At 52.7% G+C, this 15,390-nt stretch overlaps 2 protein-coding genes across 2 annotated transcripts; one reads left to right on the top strand and one right to left on the bottom strand.

The window, feature by feature from the left end:
- Positions 1–11: 11 nt before the first annotated feature.
- On the top strand, positions 12–9,652 carry DNAJA3 (DnaJ heat shock protein family (Hsp40) member A3; the record flags this gene model as incomplete). The annotated part of the gene is made up of 11 exons (XM_015642376.2): positions 12–191; positions 594–677; positions 1,232–1,450; positions 2,159–2,311; positions 3,101–3,248; positions 3,922–3,986; positions 4,732–4,860; positions 5,282–5,397; positions 5,687–5,784; positions 7,776–7,892; positions 8,595–9,652. Coding segments are annotated over 10 exons (1,296 nt in total), but the record flags the coding sequence as incomplete, so codon positions are not given.
- Positions 9,300–13,794, bottom strand: NMRAL1 (NmrA like redox sensor 1). The gene is made up of 6 exons (XM_015643279.1): positions 13,708–13,794; positions 13,511–13,575; positions 13,152–13,390; positions 12,155–12,404; positions 11,493–11,683; positions 9,300–10,575 (listed from the first exon to the last, which is right to left on the bottom strand). Exons 2-6 carry the CDS (start codon positions 13,548–13,550, stop codon positions 10,405–10,407), a joined length of 891 nt encoding a protein of 296 aa, XP_015498765.1. The 5' UTR covers positions 13,551–13,575; positions 13,708–13,794; the 3' UTR covers positions 9,300–10,404.
- Positions 13,795–15,390: the final 1,596 nt, after the last annotated feature.

The raw sequence follows: 15,390 nt of genomic DNA, 5'->3' as shown, positions 1-15,390 counted from the left end.
GCCGTGTCCTTTCCTCCGCCCGGCCCGGCCCTCACGGCGGCTCCTCTCCCTCCTCTCCCGCAGGGACGAAACGCGCTGCCGCCGCCGCCGCTTTCCACAGCAGCGCGGCCCGCGCCAAGGAGGACTATTACCAGGTGCTGGGGGTGCCCCGCACCGCCACGCAGAAGGAGATTAAGAAGGCCTATTACCAGGTGCGGCGGGACCGGCCGGGCCCAGCGCCCCGCGGGCGGCCGGGGGAGCCACGGCTTTCCCTTGCGTGGAACAAACTCATCCCCGTGTTCGGAGCCCCTGGAGACGAGGGGAGGAGGCAGTGGGAAAGCTTAGCACATGGCCTTGGGGATCGCTTCCAAAGCATGGTCTGCCTGCGCTGGCATCGCTTGCCTCCTTCCAGAAGGATCGGGGCTTGCTGAGAAGATCAGGAGCAGCTCCTGTAGTTCCTTGTTTTGGGTTGATAAAGGAAAACGAAGGGTTTTAGTTCCTGGGAATGCATCTAGTGAATGTCAGGTTCTGCCTGATGTGTTTTTCCTGGCATGTGAGATGTGTTAAGGTAAATAACTCCTGCCTGTCCCTAATAGTTGGTTTTTGTTTTTTAGTTGGCAAAGAAATACCACCCTGACACAAACAAGGATGACCCCAAAGCAAAGGAGAAGTTCTCTCAGCTGGCAGAAGCCTACGAGGTAAAAGCAAAATTTTATTGTGACGAGGAGGAGGAAAGATTAGAGGGTAGATGAGGGGAAACATTTCCTGTAAAACCGTGGTTGATTTTTGATGCACTTCAATCTGGAGCACCTCTGTCCCAAGAAATTACTTGGTCCAAGTGATTCATCTGCTTTGGGCTCTTTCAGTTTTCCCCTTCCTTAGCAGTGACTGTCATGGATGTCACTTCATGGAATTATTGTCAGTTTAAATAATTGAATAAAAAACCTGTCAGCAGGTGTTTGAGACAGAGGGACTTTCACTGTGTTCCCCCAGCCCTGTTTTTTCATTCCAGCACTCTTCAGCTGATAGAATAGTGATCAGCTGCTTAGTATAAGTTATTTCTGTTTTTTATAAATTAGTAAGATCTTATAATTTTTCTGGTGATGAGCCAGGAGACACCAGGGAAACAGCAGCTTGTCCTTAACCCTTGTGGTGCTGAGAACTGAGTGAGACCTTGCTGGAAGGTCTGAGACCAGAGCCAGGGGTTCTCCTGGATCCTGCAATCCCTGCAGGCCCCATTCCTTGCCTGCAGGTGCTGAGTGACGAGGTGAAGAGGAAGCAGTACGATGCCTACGGCACGGCAAGCTTCGAGGCCGGCGCGGCCGGGGCCGGGGCTGGGGCTGGCGCGGGGCGGCAGTACTGGAGCAGCGGCCCCTCCATCGACCCCGAGGAGCTCTTCAGGAAGATCTTTGGGGAGTTCTCAGGATCCCCTTTTGGCGATTTTCAGACTGTCTTTGACCAGCCACAGGAGGTAGGAGCTGCCTTTATTTAGGATTGAAATGAGAAACTCAAACCAGTGTTTCCCCCAGCTTCTGTCACAGAGCGCTGTGGGAGCTTTAGCAAGAGGTTATTTCTGGGAATGTCAGTGTGTGTGTCGCATGGCATGGGGAGAGTCTCATAGTTCTAAGTTGTGCAGAAACACACCCCACACCTCCAGACAGGGTTATTTTTTCTGGGCTTGAGCTACTTCTCTGGTGTTTACTGACACCATCCAGCAGTGCCAAGCTGGCAGAACTCTCCAGTTCCATCGTTGTTTCTGCTGCAGGTTGATCTACATATGCCTGCTTTGATCTGTAATGCTAAAACCCACAAAATACCTTGTAACTACAAGCCTGGCCTTCCAGCAATGTGTTTGGCTGCTTAATTGGCTTAATTTTGCAACTTAATTAGCTTCACATTGCAGTGAGGCCCATAATAAAATGTGTCTTGTTCTTCATGCTGCAGCTAAGTGCTCCTTTAGGTGTTGGTGGTTCATGTGTTGTCTTCAGAAGTGTTTGGTACTCCTGGTTTTACTAAAAATGATCTTTTTCATATAATGAGAATTTCCTCTTTTGATCAGTCATCTTTACTGATGAGTTCTATTTTAAGCATTGTTTGGTATTTAGCCTAAACTCTTCTCAGTCTCCTTGAGGCCCTGTCACACCTCAGTAATGGATCTATATCCATGTTTCCTGTGCAGTATATCATGGAACTGACATTCACCCAAGCTGCAAAAGGTGTTAACAAGGAGATTGTGGTGAACATCCAGGACTCCTGTGTGCGCTGCGATGGCAAAGGACACGAACCTGGCACCAAAGCTCAGCGCTGTCACTACTGCAATGGCACAGGCATGGTGAGTGCTGAGCAGGACACCAGTTCTGCTGTGCTTGCCCTTCCTGGGAGAGTCACTTCATTCCATGGGGAAAATTCTCACCACGCTCATCAGCTTATCTCGGGTAAAGCTGAGTTAACATCAGCCTGATGCTAATAGGCACTAGGAAGATTTTCTTCGTGTTAAAGTGCTGTGCCTCACTGCAAGCATGAGCCTTCAGGCTGGATCCTCTGCTCCTGCACATCCCACAAACCATACAAATATAATGTAACAGCTCTGAAATTCCTCAGGCAATAAATGGATATCTTTTGACTTAGGTGGTGAAAACCTAAGGGTAGTAATAAAATAAGAAGGTACTGGTAATAATGGAGCTGCAGGCTTTGAGTTTCCATGCATTTGATTCCTTGTGTGCTTCAGTCTGGTGGGCAGCTCTCACAGTTCTGCCCAGAGCTTAGTCACCATAAGGTTTTCTTGGACACTGGCAGTAATTCATTTAAATGGATTGTCCTTGGATTCATCAGAACAGAGATGTTTGTAGCACTGTAAGGAGCTTTGTCCCTTCTTGTACATTAAGGCCTAGCCAGTGAGGATGGTGTGTTTCCCTTGTCCTCACCATGTGACACTTGCTCGTAGTACTGCTGGTGTTCAGTGGAAATCGGATGCGATGGTGATGGATTTCAGAGCCAGCTTTGTGCTGAAGGATATCTCTGTTCTGACAGGGTGTGTGTGTGATCAGAGCTCAAACATGCTGTGTGACAAGTCCCCTGTCAGTACTCATTATTTGCCCACCACGTGTTTGTTCCTCCCCAGGAGACAATCAACACGGGCCCGTTCGTGATGCGCTCCACGTGCCGGCGCTGCGGCGGCCGCGGCTCCATCATCACCACGCCCTGCATCGTGTGCCGGGGCACGGGGCAGACCAAGCAGAAGAAGACAGTGATGGTTCCTGTGCCAGCTGGTCAGTGTTGTACCTGTTTGCTGCTCTCTCTTAAAGAACTGTAGTTATTTACTGCCACTGCTAGGTACAAATGGGATGGCAGACCTTTTGCTGCAGATAAATGGTCTTTAAAGTAAAGCAGATTGAGAACTTGGCAATGGAACGGGCTAGTGATGAGCTGGGCCTTCTTGCCATGTATATAAATGTTTGCTTTGCCCTTCCTGAGCTTTGGTTTTTGCCTGGGTCCTCCTAGGCAAGTTTTGAAGAGTGAATCTCTGAAGGTTTTGTTGCCATTGGTCTTTCATTCGTCCTTGACAAATTTGGGAGAGGGTGGGAATCCCAAAAGCCTTGGCTTGGCTCAGAGGGGTGTGCTGATGGCCTTCCTCACCAGAGAGGAGAATTCACTGCTGAAGGAATTCAGAGGGGAATTCTTTGAGACCAAGCTGGGTAAGCAGCCTGTAACTTTCCTGAATCTTGTGGAGGCTGCTGTGTTCCTTAATCCAATACATTTTGTAAAGAATTCTGTAGATATTGATGCAACAAACGTGTTGGGGGCACAGGGATCACCTCAGGTATAAACATGTGCTGACCCCTTCTCCTTTAGTCTGTGGTGGCCAGCTCTTTGGATTGGCAAGAGTTGTAGGTATCCATGTCACATGGCCCAAGGTGACATTCTGTTCTGTTCTGATTGCAGGTGTCGAGGATGGGCAGACAGTTCGGATGCCTGTGGGGAAGAAAGAAATTTTCATTACGTTCAAGGTATGTATCCCAGGCTGGTTTATTATTTAAGTTGGCTGTTCCCTTCTCAGCTGCCTGGGAAAGGACTGCAGAATGGGCAGAGGAGGAAGAGCCAGTGATCCTTTGGAACAGCTGAGGTAACATGATCCCTGTGAACTTTCTGAGACAGCAGGAGATCTGCATTGTAGCAAGGGGGGTAACTTTGAATCTGTTGTTGAAGAATCGCTGCTTGTTCCAGGGCCACGCCCTTAGAGTGGTGTGAATCAAAATGCAGAGTAGATTCTTCATGCCTTGAGTTTTTGACTTGGAAACGTGAGGGAGCTTCCTGCTGGCAGGGGTGGCAGAGCTGTGGGAGGTGCCAGAGGAGGCTGCCTGGTGAAGTGTCCTTTTGCAGATCCACCTTCAGGGCTGCTTTGCACCTGTGCTGTAGCTGGGCCTCTTCTCCTGTCACAGTCCTGCCACACACACCCCTGTTAAGGAGAATTTTTTTTTCAGCACCTTTTTCATGGTGCAGGAGGGTTTATTATCTATAATGACAGCAGGATTAGAGAAGGGAGTTCCTGAGGCAGGAAGCAGGGATCCTTCCAATCCTTTGGCTAATTCAGTTATGTCAAGATCTGTGTTTTACTAGAAGACCAAATATTAACTCACAGTTCTTAGCCATGCAGTTTGGGGATGGTATATTTTTCTTCCTGAGACCCCTGGGAGTAGTTCACCAGGAGAACAGAGTGTGCTCACTGCTCTTGGGACCTTTCCTGCCCTCCAGGTTCAGAAGAGCTCTGTGTTCCGACGAAACGGAGCCGATATCCACTCGGATCTCCTGATCTCAGTAGCTCAGGCCGTGCTGGGAGGCACAGCCCGGTGTCAAGGCTTGTATGAGACAATCAACATCACGGTGAGTGCCAATATACCCCAGCCATGAATCAGTGGGGCACAGCAAAGGCTTCTCCTTTGCTGCAAAGGTGGGGAAAATCTCCTAAGTCTGCCAGTACTGCATTTCAGACTCCTTCAGGATTGAGCCTTGGGTAGTTTGTGACCTGCCTGGTCACAGCTTCTTTCCTGTTGCTGTGTAGGGGCAGGGAAAGAAAGGGATTGCTGGACAAACCCCACCTGTGTCAGGTTCTTTACTTTTTCCTTCAAAAGTTTTTCCATCATTACTGGCTTAGCTTTGGGATGTGTCCCTATGCATATGACCACACCAGAGCTCTCCCATCCTACTTTAAAGCTTGTTGGAAAGGCAGATAATTCTTATAGATGTGTAATTATTGTATAAATGTTTAATTAGAGTAATAAATGTGACACCTCTCTGTTTTTAGATACCCCCTGGTATTCAGCCAGACCAGAAAATTCGAATGAGTGGGAAAGGCATTCCCAAGGTCAACAGCTATGGCTATGGAGACCACTACATCCACATAAAGATAAAAGTTCCTCAGTAAGTAGAGCTAAAACAAGTTCCTGTGAAATCTTAAAAACATTTTGCAAGAAATGTTGTTTAGAAGTTGTGAAAATTCCATGAAATGCAGTGGGTCCTGTGTTTCCTCTTCCACTGAGAGTATTTTATAGATCATTCCTCATAGGTGGCTCATTTAAAGAGTACATAAATTCCTGGTGTATTCCTACACAATGTACTCCAGTCCCTGCCCCTCGTGGGTGCTTCTGGGGGAGGTCTGGGGGGCTCTGGGACCCCCAGGCCATCCCTGAGCCCTGTCCTGGTGCCACAGGAGGCTGACAGATCGCCAGCGAGCCTTAATGATGAGCTACGCCGAGGACGAGGCTGACGTGGACGGCACCGTGAACGGGGTCACCAACACAGCGTCAGGTGAGTGAGGGAACTCCTGCCCCTTCCCTGGGCAGTGCTGTGGGAGTGCAGAGCGCTCCCTGGCCATTCCTGGGGAGCAAGGTGAGCCAGGGTCACTGTGGCAGCACAGCCTGGTGTAACAAAAATAGCTCTAGTGTGATATTAACAGGCTGTAGCACACAGCAGGGAGGCAGCCTCTTCCCAGGAAGCTGTGTTCCATACTTACTGGGCAAATCCATGTGTGAACAGAGAGCAGGCACTGAGTTCTCCAGGGTCCAGACAAGCTGTGCTGATGAATGCTTTCTGCTCCCTGCTTCCCCTGTGCCAGGACTTGCCTTGAGGCAGAAAAGCAAATGTACTTCAAGCCAGTTTCCTGTGTGATCCCAATCCTGAGCACAGCAGGGCTGTTTCTCCTGGAATGCTGATGGGGATTTCTGTTGGGGCTGAGCTCTGTGTGTGTGTGGGGAAACCTGGGCTAGGAGTGTCCATTGGTGGCAGTGTCAGCTCTGCTCAGTGGACAGCCTCCAGCACCATGGAGGAGTGAGAGCAACTGGGAGCTTTGTGAAGCTCCAGATGGAAAATTGAGATCCAGCAATTGTGTTTTTTAAGTTTCAGGGATGAGGTGCTTGGAAGAGGCAGCAGCTAAAGGCACAACACATTAGGTAAAATATTGAGGAAGGAGCTTTGGCTACTGGAAAGCAGTTTTTTCTTTGTTTAATTGGAACAATGAACTTAAATCCCACTGGATTTTGGTTTTGGTTTGAAACCCAGCAGGGCATTTATGACTAGGCAAGGGTGAGAGCCTTTTGGAGCTGTTGAATGATCCCAGGATCTGCTCTACTACGTGCCAAAGTGTGGGCCATATAGGCTTAGGTGCAGGATATTAGAAGGCAGCATCTGCCAAATGCTTCCCAGTGTTGTGTTTTATGATGCTTTCCTAACACAGAAATGACATCTTTCCCATATTAGTCAGCCTTGGGGAAGGGCAGAGAGCTCTGAGCACTGAATTTCCATTCCAGCTTTTTAAAGGCATTAATGTGCCAAAGAGAAGAAGAAACACCCTTAAAACTAATTTTTTAAAAAGCAAACCTACAAGTTTTCACCACGCTGAAGCAGCAAGGTGTGTTAAAACAACGCCAGTAGGTCGCAGTGTAGAGACAGGCTGTGCTGAGGGAGGCGTGTCCTGCCTCGGGATTTCATTCCATTGCATCAGTCCTAGCCCAGCACTCAGCCCTGGGAAGCTGGGGAGCACCAGACTCTGCATTCTCTGTGCACAAAGAAAGCTTGAGGGGGCGTTTGGGATCTTGTTATTGATAGTTTTACTGTAGAAAAAAAGCAGATTAGCCAAGAGGTCCCCTTTGTTCTCGTTATAGCCACTTCTGAGGGACAAACAAGTTCTCAGGACCTGTTCATAGAGGACAGTTTTAACATTCCTTATCTGGAGAGTTGGTCTGAAATACTTGTAGCCTTTTTCATTCTACATTAGTTAATTTTTTCTTGACACTGTCTGAGAAATGCTTGCAATGACATAAATCAGGCTCCTGGTGTGGTTTTGCACTGCTTTGCAAGGACACAACCTTGAATCAGGAAGAACTTGTTTCAGGGACCACCAGTATAGATTTTTTAACCCTGTAAAGTCCTGGCTGGCTGTGATTGAGTTCACTGCTTGTTTTTAGTGGCAGATTCTCAGTTCCAAGCACTTGTTTCCAAAGCCTCTGGGGTCCCTGACTCACTCAATTGTGCAGCACAAGAATTCCCGTGCCAGTTGGAGGGCTGGGGAAAGGGGAACAGCTCAGCACCTGAGCTCATGGTTGGCTTTTCCACTTGTGGGATCCAGGCTCCCCAGTGCTTTCACTGCAAGGGCCCAGTCCTGTGGCTCGGTTCAGGTGCAGCCCTGGATGTGAGGGAGCAGCACAGCCAGCTGCTTTCTCTTGGCCATTCCCTGTCCAAAACACCCCTCTGGTCCTGGTGGGAGATGTCTCTGACTGCAGCCCTTTGCTGTTTGTGTCCAGGTGGCAGGGCCACGGCTAGCGCTGACGCAGGCGGGGATAGGCCTGAGGCTCAGGAGAACAAGGAGGGATTCCTTTCCAAACTTAAGAAAATGTTTACCTCCTGACACCCCATCCGAGGTAGGAGGCCTCTTGTGTTTCACTGTTGTCTTTCCCCCACACTGAGCACTTCCTGGGAGATGGAAGCACAATAGCACAGAGCTGCTTCTCACTTAGCCTCAGGCCTTCCAGCCGTGGGTGTGCACAGCCCTAGTTGTCCCTTGGGACCTGGAGCAACAAGCCAGGGATTAAAGTGCATTGTTGCTGCAGCAAAGAGCAGCACGGATGCTGGGTGCACCCTGGGGGAGGTGGCTGGCCTCCCCTGCAGCTCTGCTGCTGGAGCTGTGCCCAGTTCCAAGCACTGAGCGTGTTCCCATGAGCTGGTCCCACTGGGACCGGGTTCTGCCACACAAATCCTGGGCTGCAGAGCCACTGGTGCTGGCACACTGGGGCTGGATTCACCCCTGCCATTGGCTTACAGCACCAGGGATGAGCCAGCCTTTGTCACAGAGCACAGCAAACCCCACCATGCATCACTGCAGGGTAACTCAGGTGCTTTAGTTGGTGCTGACCTGTTATGAGGGAGCACTGAGACTTGGAGTCAGCTACAGCAGACACAGAGTCTTGGATTCCAGGGGCTCAGCTTTGCATCTTTGTAGGCTACAAAGCTGGCTGTGCTGTAGGGCTGATTGTGACAGCAGGTCAGGAGGGGAGGTGCTCCCAGAGTGGGCTGTGTGCTCATACAGCCAGGAAATTATAACCTTCCTCTCACTTCGACTGCAGGAAAACGTTCTACTGGGAACTAGGAGCCAGCAGCAGCAGGTCATCCATGCAGTTGGGGGTGAATCTTTCTGGCAGCCAGGCTCTGGAGAACACAGGATGTCAGTCAGCAGCAAAGGAAGAATCCCAGCTGGAGAGCCATGGACCACCGAGGCACCAACACAAACCCCACCCACTGTCCTAGGAACTGGCAGTGAAGGAAAACACCAGCTTTGCAGAAGTGTGGCTCTCTGGAGGCTGTTCCACAACCCTACTGCTGCTGGAAGCTTATTTGGTAAAAGTTAAAGTATTATTTAGAATCCAAACCAGAGGAAATGTGAAATAAATATTCCAGCACAGAGCAGCAGTTTGCTGTATGGAGACCAAGCCCACCAGCTGCTCACTCAGGTGCCCTTTGGAATGCCAGGTGTGCTTGGTGAACTCTCCAGGAGGCTTGGTGGGTCAGGGAGGTCTAACCTTGTCTTCACGACAGCCCTGCTGCCCTGCACAGCTCTGAGTGGAATCTCCCCATGGCTGGGCATTGTCTGAGCCCAGCTGGCCTGGCTCCCTCACAGCCCTGGGCTTTCTCTGTCCTGCTGATTGCCTGCACAGAGCAGTGATGGAATCTGCACTTTGCCTCAAGTTTATCCCCCAAATAACTAAAGTTACCACACAACTGCTGTCGCTTCTGGACTGGTACAAATCGATCACTGAGCCCTTTGCCAGTTGGGGACAAAAATCTTTTATTACCTTAGTGCAACACCCATAGTGTAAAGGATTGGTCAAAGCATTGTTGTTTTACTTGTGTGAGAGTGCAAGTCAGGTGGATCACTCCTTCCAGATGCAGCTGAGCTCTTGCAGTGAGTATTCCATGGTTACTGTAGCCTGCTGTGTTTGTGATACCATGCAGGTACCATCAGCCCACCTACTAATCAGTTCAACACCAGTTAAACAGGGACATGCTGTAGTCTTGCCCTTCTTAATTTGCTGAAATAAAGCACGCGTTGCCTCCTGATTAAACTTCTGTAAAGTGATTCTGTACCCATGTAAATAAGATGGACTTCATAAAGATATTTAACATGTGCTGTGCCTTGCTGCCTTGTATACTCTTCCCCCTTTCCCTCCCCTGGTAACAGGAATGAAGGTCTCTGGGACAGGCTCAAGCATTGCTAGGGGCTGGGACTGACTTGAAACACAAACCTGCCCTATCTGAGCAGTCCTTCAGGCACGTGAGGGGGAAGGGGCTTTTCCACTGAACCTTAGACAGTCTAGAAAATGTCGAGTTTTATCTCAGCTCCTTGGGACAGTGACTAAAATTATCTCCAGGAGCCCAAGGAACAGAGCCAGAGCTGTATGATGAGGAATCAGGCTCAGCTTTTGTGTTACAGTCTCAGGAAGCCACTGCAGTCCCTGCTTGCTGGGGTGACACTAAGCCTCCATCTCCAGTGGCTCACCTGCAGTGCCCAAACCTTGGTGCCATATGCTCAGAGCTGCCTGGGAAAGGATGTGATCCTGGGAAAACAAGGCCCCACCACCCTAAAACACCCACAATGACTAAAGCAACACCTCCCTGAGGCCAGAGTGCAAAGGCAGTGCTTCTGCCACCCCTCTGCCTGTGCTGTCCAGCACTTCCTCTTGTTCTGGCTGCCTAAATAGTCCCAGCCAGGCTGCAGGAGCACACACATGGACCAGCACAAGGGCCAAGCTCCCCCAGCTGGGGCAGGATCAGCTTCTCCCTGGGGCACTGCTGGGAAGGCAGCATGGCTCAGGACACCTCACCTCAGGTCCCCCTACCTGCTGCAGAAACCAGGGAGGAAGAGGAGGGAGGGGAGGCTCAGAAGGCATCCTTGTTGTCCCCCACCCACTGCTGGAAGGTGCGGGCCTTGGGGTTGAGCTTCATGGTCAGGGCCACGTTGCGGTCTGGCTTTAGGGCGTAGAAACGGAACATGGCAGCCATCTCCTTGGCCCCAGGGAAGTCCTGCTTCTCATACTCCTCAGGGGAGATCTGCCAACAGAATTGGGGGGAAAAACAGTGTTTCAGAGGCTGCTGGGGCTTGCCCTCAGCCTGTGAGGGGATGTGATGAGGGCTCTGTTGGAGCAGCCTGTTGCAGCATTGCCACTGGTGAGGAGGGCTCTGCAAGGCACTTCTGCTGGGGTTGGGCAAAAGATGCAGCCCTGCCTGGCAGGAACAGCCCAGCCAGCCTAGGGCCAGCAGCCAGGTCTGGCACACAGCTGGCCAGCATCTGGAGCAGCTATGAGGGAGCCCTTCCTCACACCAGAGCTATGGCTGAGGGGTTCTAGAACCTGCTTGGTCAAGGATGCAATTCAGGTTGCCACGTGGCACCCCAAAACATCCTTCCCTGCCTGAATCAAAGGGTTTGGTTCCCTGTGCCTCTGAGGGAGCAGAACCTCCAGAGAACATCAGAGGGCCTTTGTTTCTAATGAAATGTACTTAGTTCTCAAAGCAGGGAGCCACCATACCCCTCATCCATTGTACTGCGTGCCTGAGGCACAACTGAAATGCAAACAAAAATTAAAAATAAGTCACGAAAGGGCAGGGAGTGGTTGGGGTGTTGTTAACAACGACACAGCACAGAGGCCAGATCTGTTGTAATGGTGACACAGCAAAGCCCTGGGGGAAGCCCTGCTGAAGGGAAGGGCACCCAGCAGAGACTTGTGCAGGTGCCCATCCCTGGCTCTGCTGGAGACCTCCCAGCTCAGGAGCACAGACCTGCCCGGGCACATCGTGTGCTCCATGAGCACGAGCTCGGTGACAACACCAACAGGGCAGTGTCAGTGCCAAGCTGTGCTCCAGCCACACCCAGGGGCAGCAGGACTAATCCTGGACACCAGTGCTGGGCTGTACCAAAACGAGCTAGGAGTCCCTCAGGAACATCACCTACACCAAGGGACACTTCCTACCTTGCTGGCTGTCACAGTCTTGCCCGTCTGCTGGGAGAGGATGGCAGCGTACTCTGCCTCGGTGAGCTTGCCCGTGCTGAGTCCTATCACCTGGCCAATGTACTCCTCTGGGGACTTCAGCAGGCAAAGCACAACGGGCCCAAGGTCCTCCACAGCCATCCCATCCATTGGGGTGTCCCCCATGGGCAGCTCTGCATGGAGAGATTGACCCCAGCTGGAGCACAGCCCAGCTCTGAGGAGGTACAGTGCAGTTTTCAGCTCCCAGTGTCCGGACATGAGGTGAGGGAGGGATGAGAGCAGCCATCAAGGCAGGAGAGCAGGGCTGAGCTAAGAGACCTTGACACCAGAGCAGCACCGTGAGTCACCTGCAGCCCCACCGCCTCCACCATCCCAAACACAGGCACTTGGGGTGTCCAGAGCTGCTCTGGCATCTGCAGAACAGTCCTCAGCACCACAAATAGGCCCAGGGTCTTGGTGATTTCCTGCAGGCCACCAAAAAGGTCTGAAAACCATAATGCAGCTTGCTGTGGTCAAGCTGGTAGAAGCCTCTTCACCCTGCCAGCCCACAGCCCTGTCAGTCTCCACCCCTCAGTCCCTGCACAGTGGGAGCAGATGGGGACAGCCACAGGACAGCGACCCACAGAGCAAGAGCTCCTGCTTACCCAGGACAAAGCTGTCTCCCTGCGGGGCCTTCTGCGGCTTGAAGATGGAAAGGAAGTTCTCAAAGTAGAAGGGCAGGCGGATGATGGTGGTGGGAACCCCAATTTTCTGGAAGTACTCCTCCACCACACCTTTGCCATCGAAGTGCAGCACCTCCAGCTGGCCCCCTGTCAGCTGCTGCACGTTCTCCAGGCCGCTGAACACGACGTGGTGCAGACCCTGGCGCTTGGACAGGTCAGCGAGACGCCGTCCCTGGGCCAAGGGAGAAACCAGCCATGAAGAGGGGAACGGGATATTCCCATCATCCCCACACCCTCCCTTCCCTCTGGGGAGGATCCAACTCCTACCAGCCCTCAGCTGGGACCAGTGCTGAGCACAGTGAGTTGTCCAGGTGGAGCTGAATCCTCTCCTTATCCCATCATTCTTCAGAAAAACCACACACCCTCCAGCTTTGGAGCTCACTGCTCCACCACACAGGCAAGCATCAGCACAAAGAATGTGCCTGGCCAACATACCTGCCCTAAACTATCTTATCTTTTGTTTGTTGCCATCCAGGCACGACAACTGCTGCCTTGCAATATCTGTCCTAGGGTGAGCACCACCCTTGGGATCTCTGATACTGCAGGATTTTGGCCCCAAAGCTGCAAGCACAGAGAGCTACAGGTCTGCAGGCAGCAACATCAGCTCTGCCTGGGAAGGCTCTGAGGAGCCAAGTGTTCCCACTCCTGCTACTCAAACTTCTGGGAAGTGCCCTCCGTAACAAATTTATCAACGCCCTGAAGGCACCAGATCCTGGAGCTGTGCAACTGCGAGGGAACAGAGAGCAAGTCCTGGCTTTGCAAGAACTGGGACCTGGTGTTTGTGAGGCCTTGGGGTCTTCTGGACTGGTCACTCAAACCATCAGGGCTGCCACAAGAGCTGTTCCCACCTCAATGCTACTCATGATCCACCCTGCCAGATCATTCCACACGCGGTCCCAGTTCACGTCAGGACAGGTACCTGCTCGATTTCCTTCTCCTTGCTGCAGTGCTCCCAGAAGTTGGTGACAATAAAGGATCCGTAGGCACCTGCCAAGGCCCGCTCCAGCGACGCCTCATCGTCCTGATCTGCCTTCACCACCTCGGCTCCCCTCCGCCTCAGCTCCTCCGCCTCCTTCTTCCTGGGGCTCCGAGTCACCGCTCGCACCCTGAAGGTGCCGTCCTCCAGCAGCGCCCGGGCCACGCCGCCGCCCTGGGCCCCTGCAGGAGCGGCCGCTCAGGGCCCGGCTCCCCGGGCTGCCACATGGACCGAACCCCGCTCGCTCCCCGCACTCCTCACCCTCCCCCGGGCACCGCCCGGGCCTCGCCCCGAGCACTCACCGGTGGCCCCGAACACCACGATCAGCTTCTTCCCGGCCATGAGCAGCGCGGGCAGTCCCGGGGCTCTGACAGGGCGAGAAGCAGCGAGGTCGCACGGCTCAGCCCCCGGACCGGTGCCGGGAGGGAGCGGAGCGGCTGCGGGGCCATGGCCGGCCCCGGGGGGCAGCGGGAGCGTCCTCCATCACACGGCTCCTCACCTCGGTTTGGGTCCAATCGGCTCCGCCCGCCTCGGTTCGGGTCCAGTCGGCTCCGCCCGCCTCGGTTCGGGTCCAGTCGGCTGGGCTGCGAGCTGCGAGCGTTCGTCTCTCCGGAGTGACCCGATTGTGTTCGGCTCCGTCCGAATGCACTCGGCCACTCCCGGCTGGGCGCGGCTCAGATGTCAATCTCCGACAGGCCCCGCCCACCAGCGCCAGGCCCCGCCCACCGCCGGCGTGAGGCTCCGCTCCCATCCCATCCCATCCCATCCCATCCCATCCCATCATCCCATCCCATCCCATGGATCCCATCCCATCCCATCCCATGATCCCATCCCATCCCATGGATCCCATCCCATCATATCCCATCACATCCCATCATATCCCATCATATCCCATCATATCCCATCATCCCATCCCATCATCCCATCTCATCATCCCATCCCATCCCATCCCATCCCATCCCATCCCATCCCATCCCATCCCATCCCATCCCGTTTAAAACCCAAGAGCCACCGTGTCACCATCTGGGAGGTCACTGGGGGTTGTGTCCCTTCCTCCCCAGGGACGCCCCAAGCTTCCCAGACTAGTCTGCATTTCCTTGGTGTGAAAACTGCGTTGTTCCCCATGCTCATCCTGCTGCTCCCTCTGGAGCTGGGACCGTTCATTATCCCCAGGTTCGTTATCCCCAGGTTCGTTATCCCCAGGCAGGTGACTCTGTGCAGGTCTGAGCTGAGGATCCATCCCTGGGCACCCTCACGAGTCAACAGAGTCACCCCTGGGCCTCTCCTCTCCTCCCCTGCCCAGAGCTCCATAGGTTGAGTTTAGTAAATAAATACGCTGAGAGATTTGGGGTTGAATCCAGTAAAAAACCCAGAAAATGGGTGGGGGATGTGTAATACACAAAGGAATATTTCAGATGTGTTAATTCAGAGAAATGATGTGAAAGCAGGAGGTACAGCCCCGACCGGGGTTTCTGCACAGTCATTTTGGATGTGAGGGATTTCAGCTACAGATTGGCTGCTGGGATTTACCAGGTCCAGCTCCTGTTGAAACCACCGAGGAAATTCCCACCAGAGGAAAGGTTTTAACCCTTTACTGGGCCCAGCATGGGGCAGGCACAGAGTGAGGCTGGGGGAGCCCAAAGTGGTGGCTGGAGGTCAGAATTCCATCTCTCCTCCCCAGACACACTTCAGTGGCCATGAGCCCACCCTGACCCCCAGCAGCTCGCCACCACGGGAGCTCTGTTAGCCACCATTTGCCTGAATGACAGTGAAATGTTTACAGGATTTACAAACTGAGGGTTTTGTAGAACAAAAATGGAAAATAATGACCGACCCCACCTGCCTGTGCAGAGCTGGGGAGGGGAGATCCCGCCTGTCCTGCTGATCTGGTGCCTCTGGATCCTCGGTGGGACGGGATCCAGCTTTTTGGAGACAAATCCTAATTCCAGGGAGCACTTAGCAAGGGCAGGAGGATGGCTTTGGAGGAAAGTGAGGCTGTTCTTACCCTTTTATTCCACTCTTTCAAAACACAACTTTAATTTACTCACGCAATTATTTCTTTGCACAACCCAGTGAAGGGCAGAGCTGCTGCAAGTCCAGGCTCTTCCATGGGATATTCCCGGCGTTCCTGGTCAGTGAGGGGCTTGTGTAACAAAACCCCTCGGCTTTTCCAGGCTGGGGT

The sequence above is a fragment of the Parus major genome, chromosome 14, assembly GCF_001522545.3.
Source record: "Parus major isolate Abel chromosome 14, Parus_major1.1, whole genome shotgun sequence".
NCBI classification, from domain to species: Eukaryota; Metazoa; Chordata; class Aves; order Passeriformes; family Paridae; genus Parus; species Parus major.
Note: the sequence above shows the minus strand (reverse complement) of the source record. Positions and strands in the feature narration are given on the sequence as shown.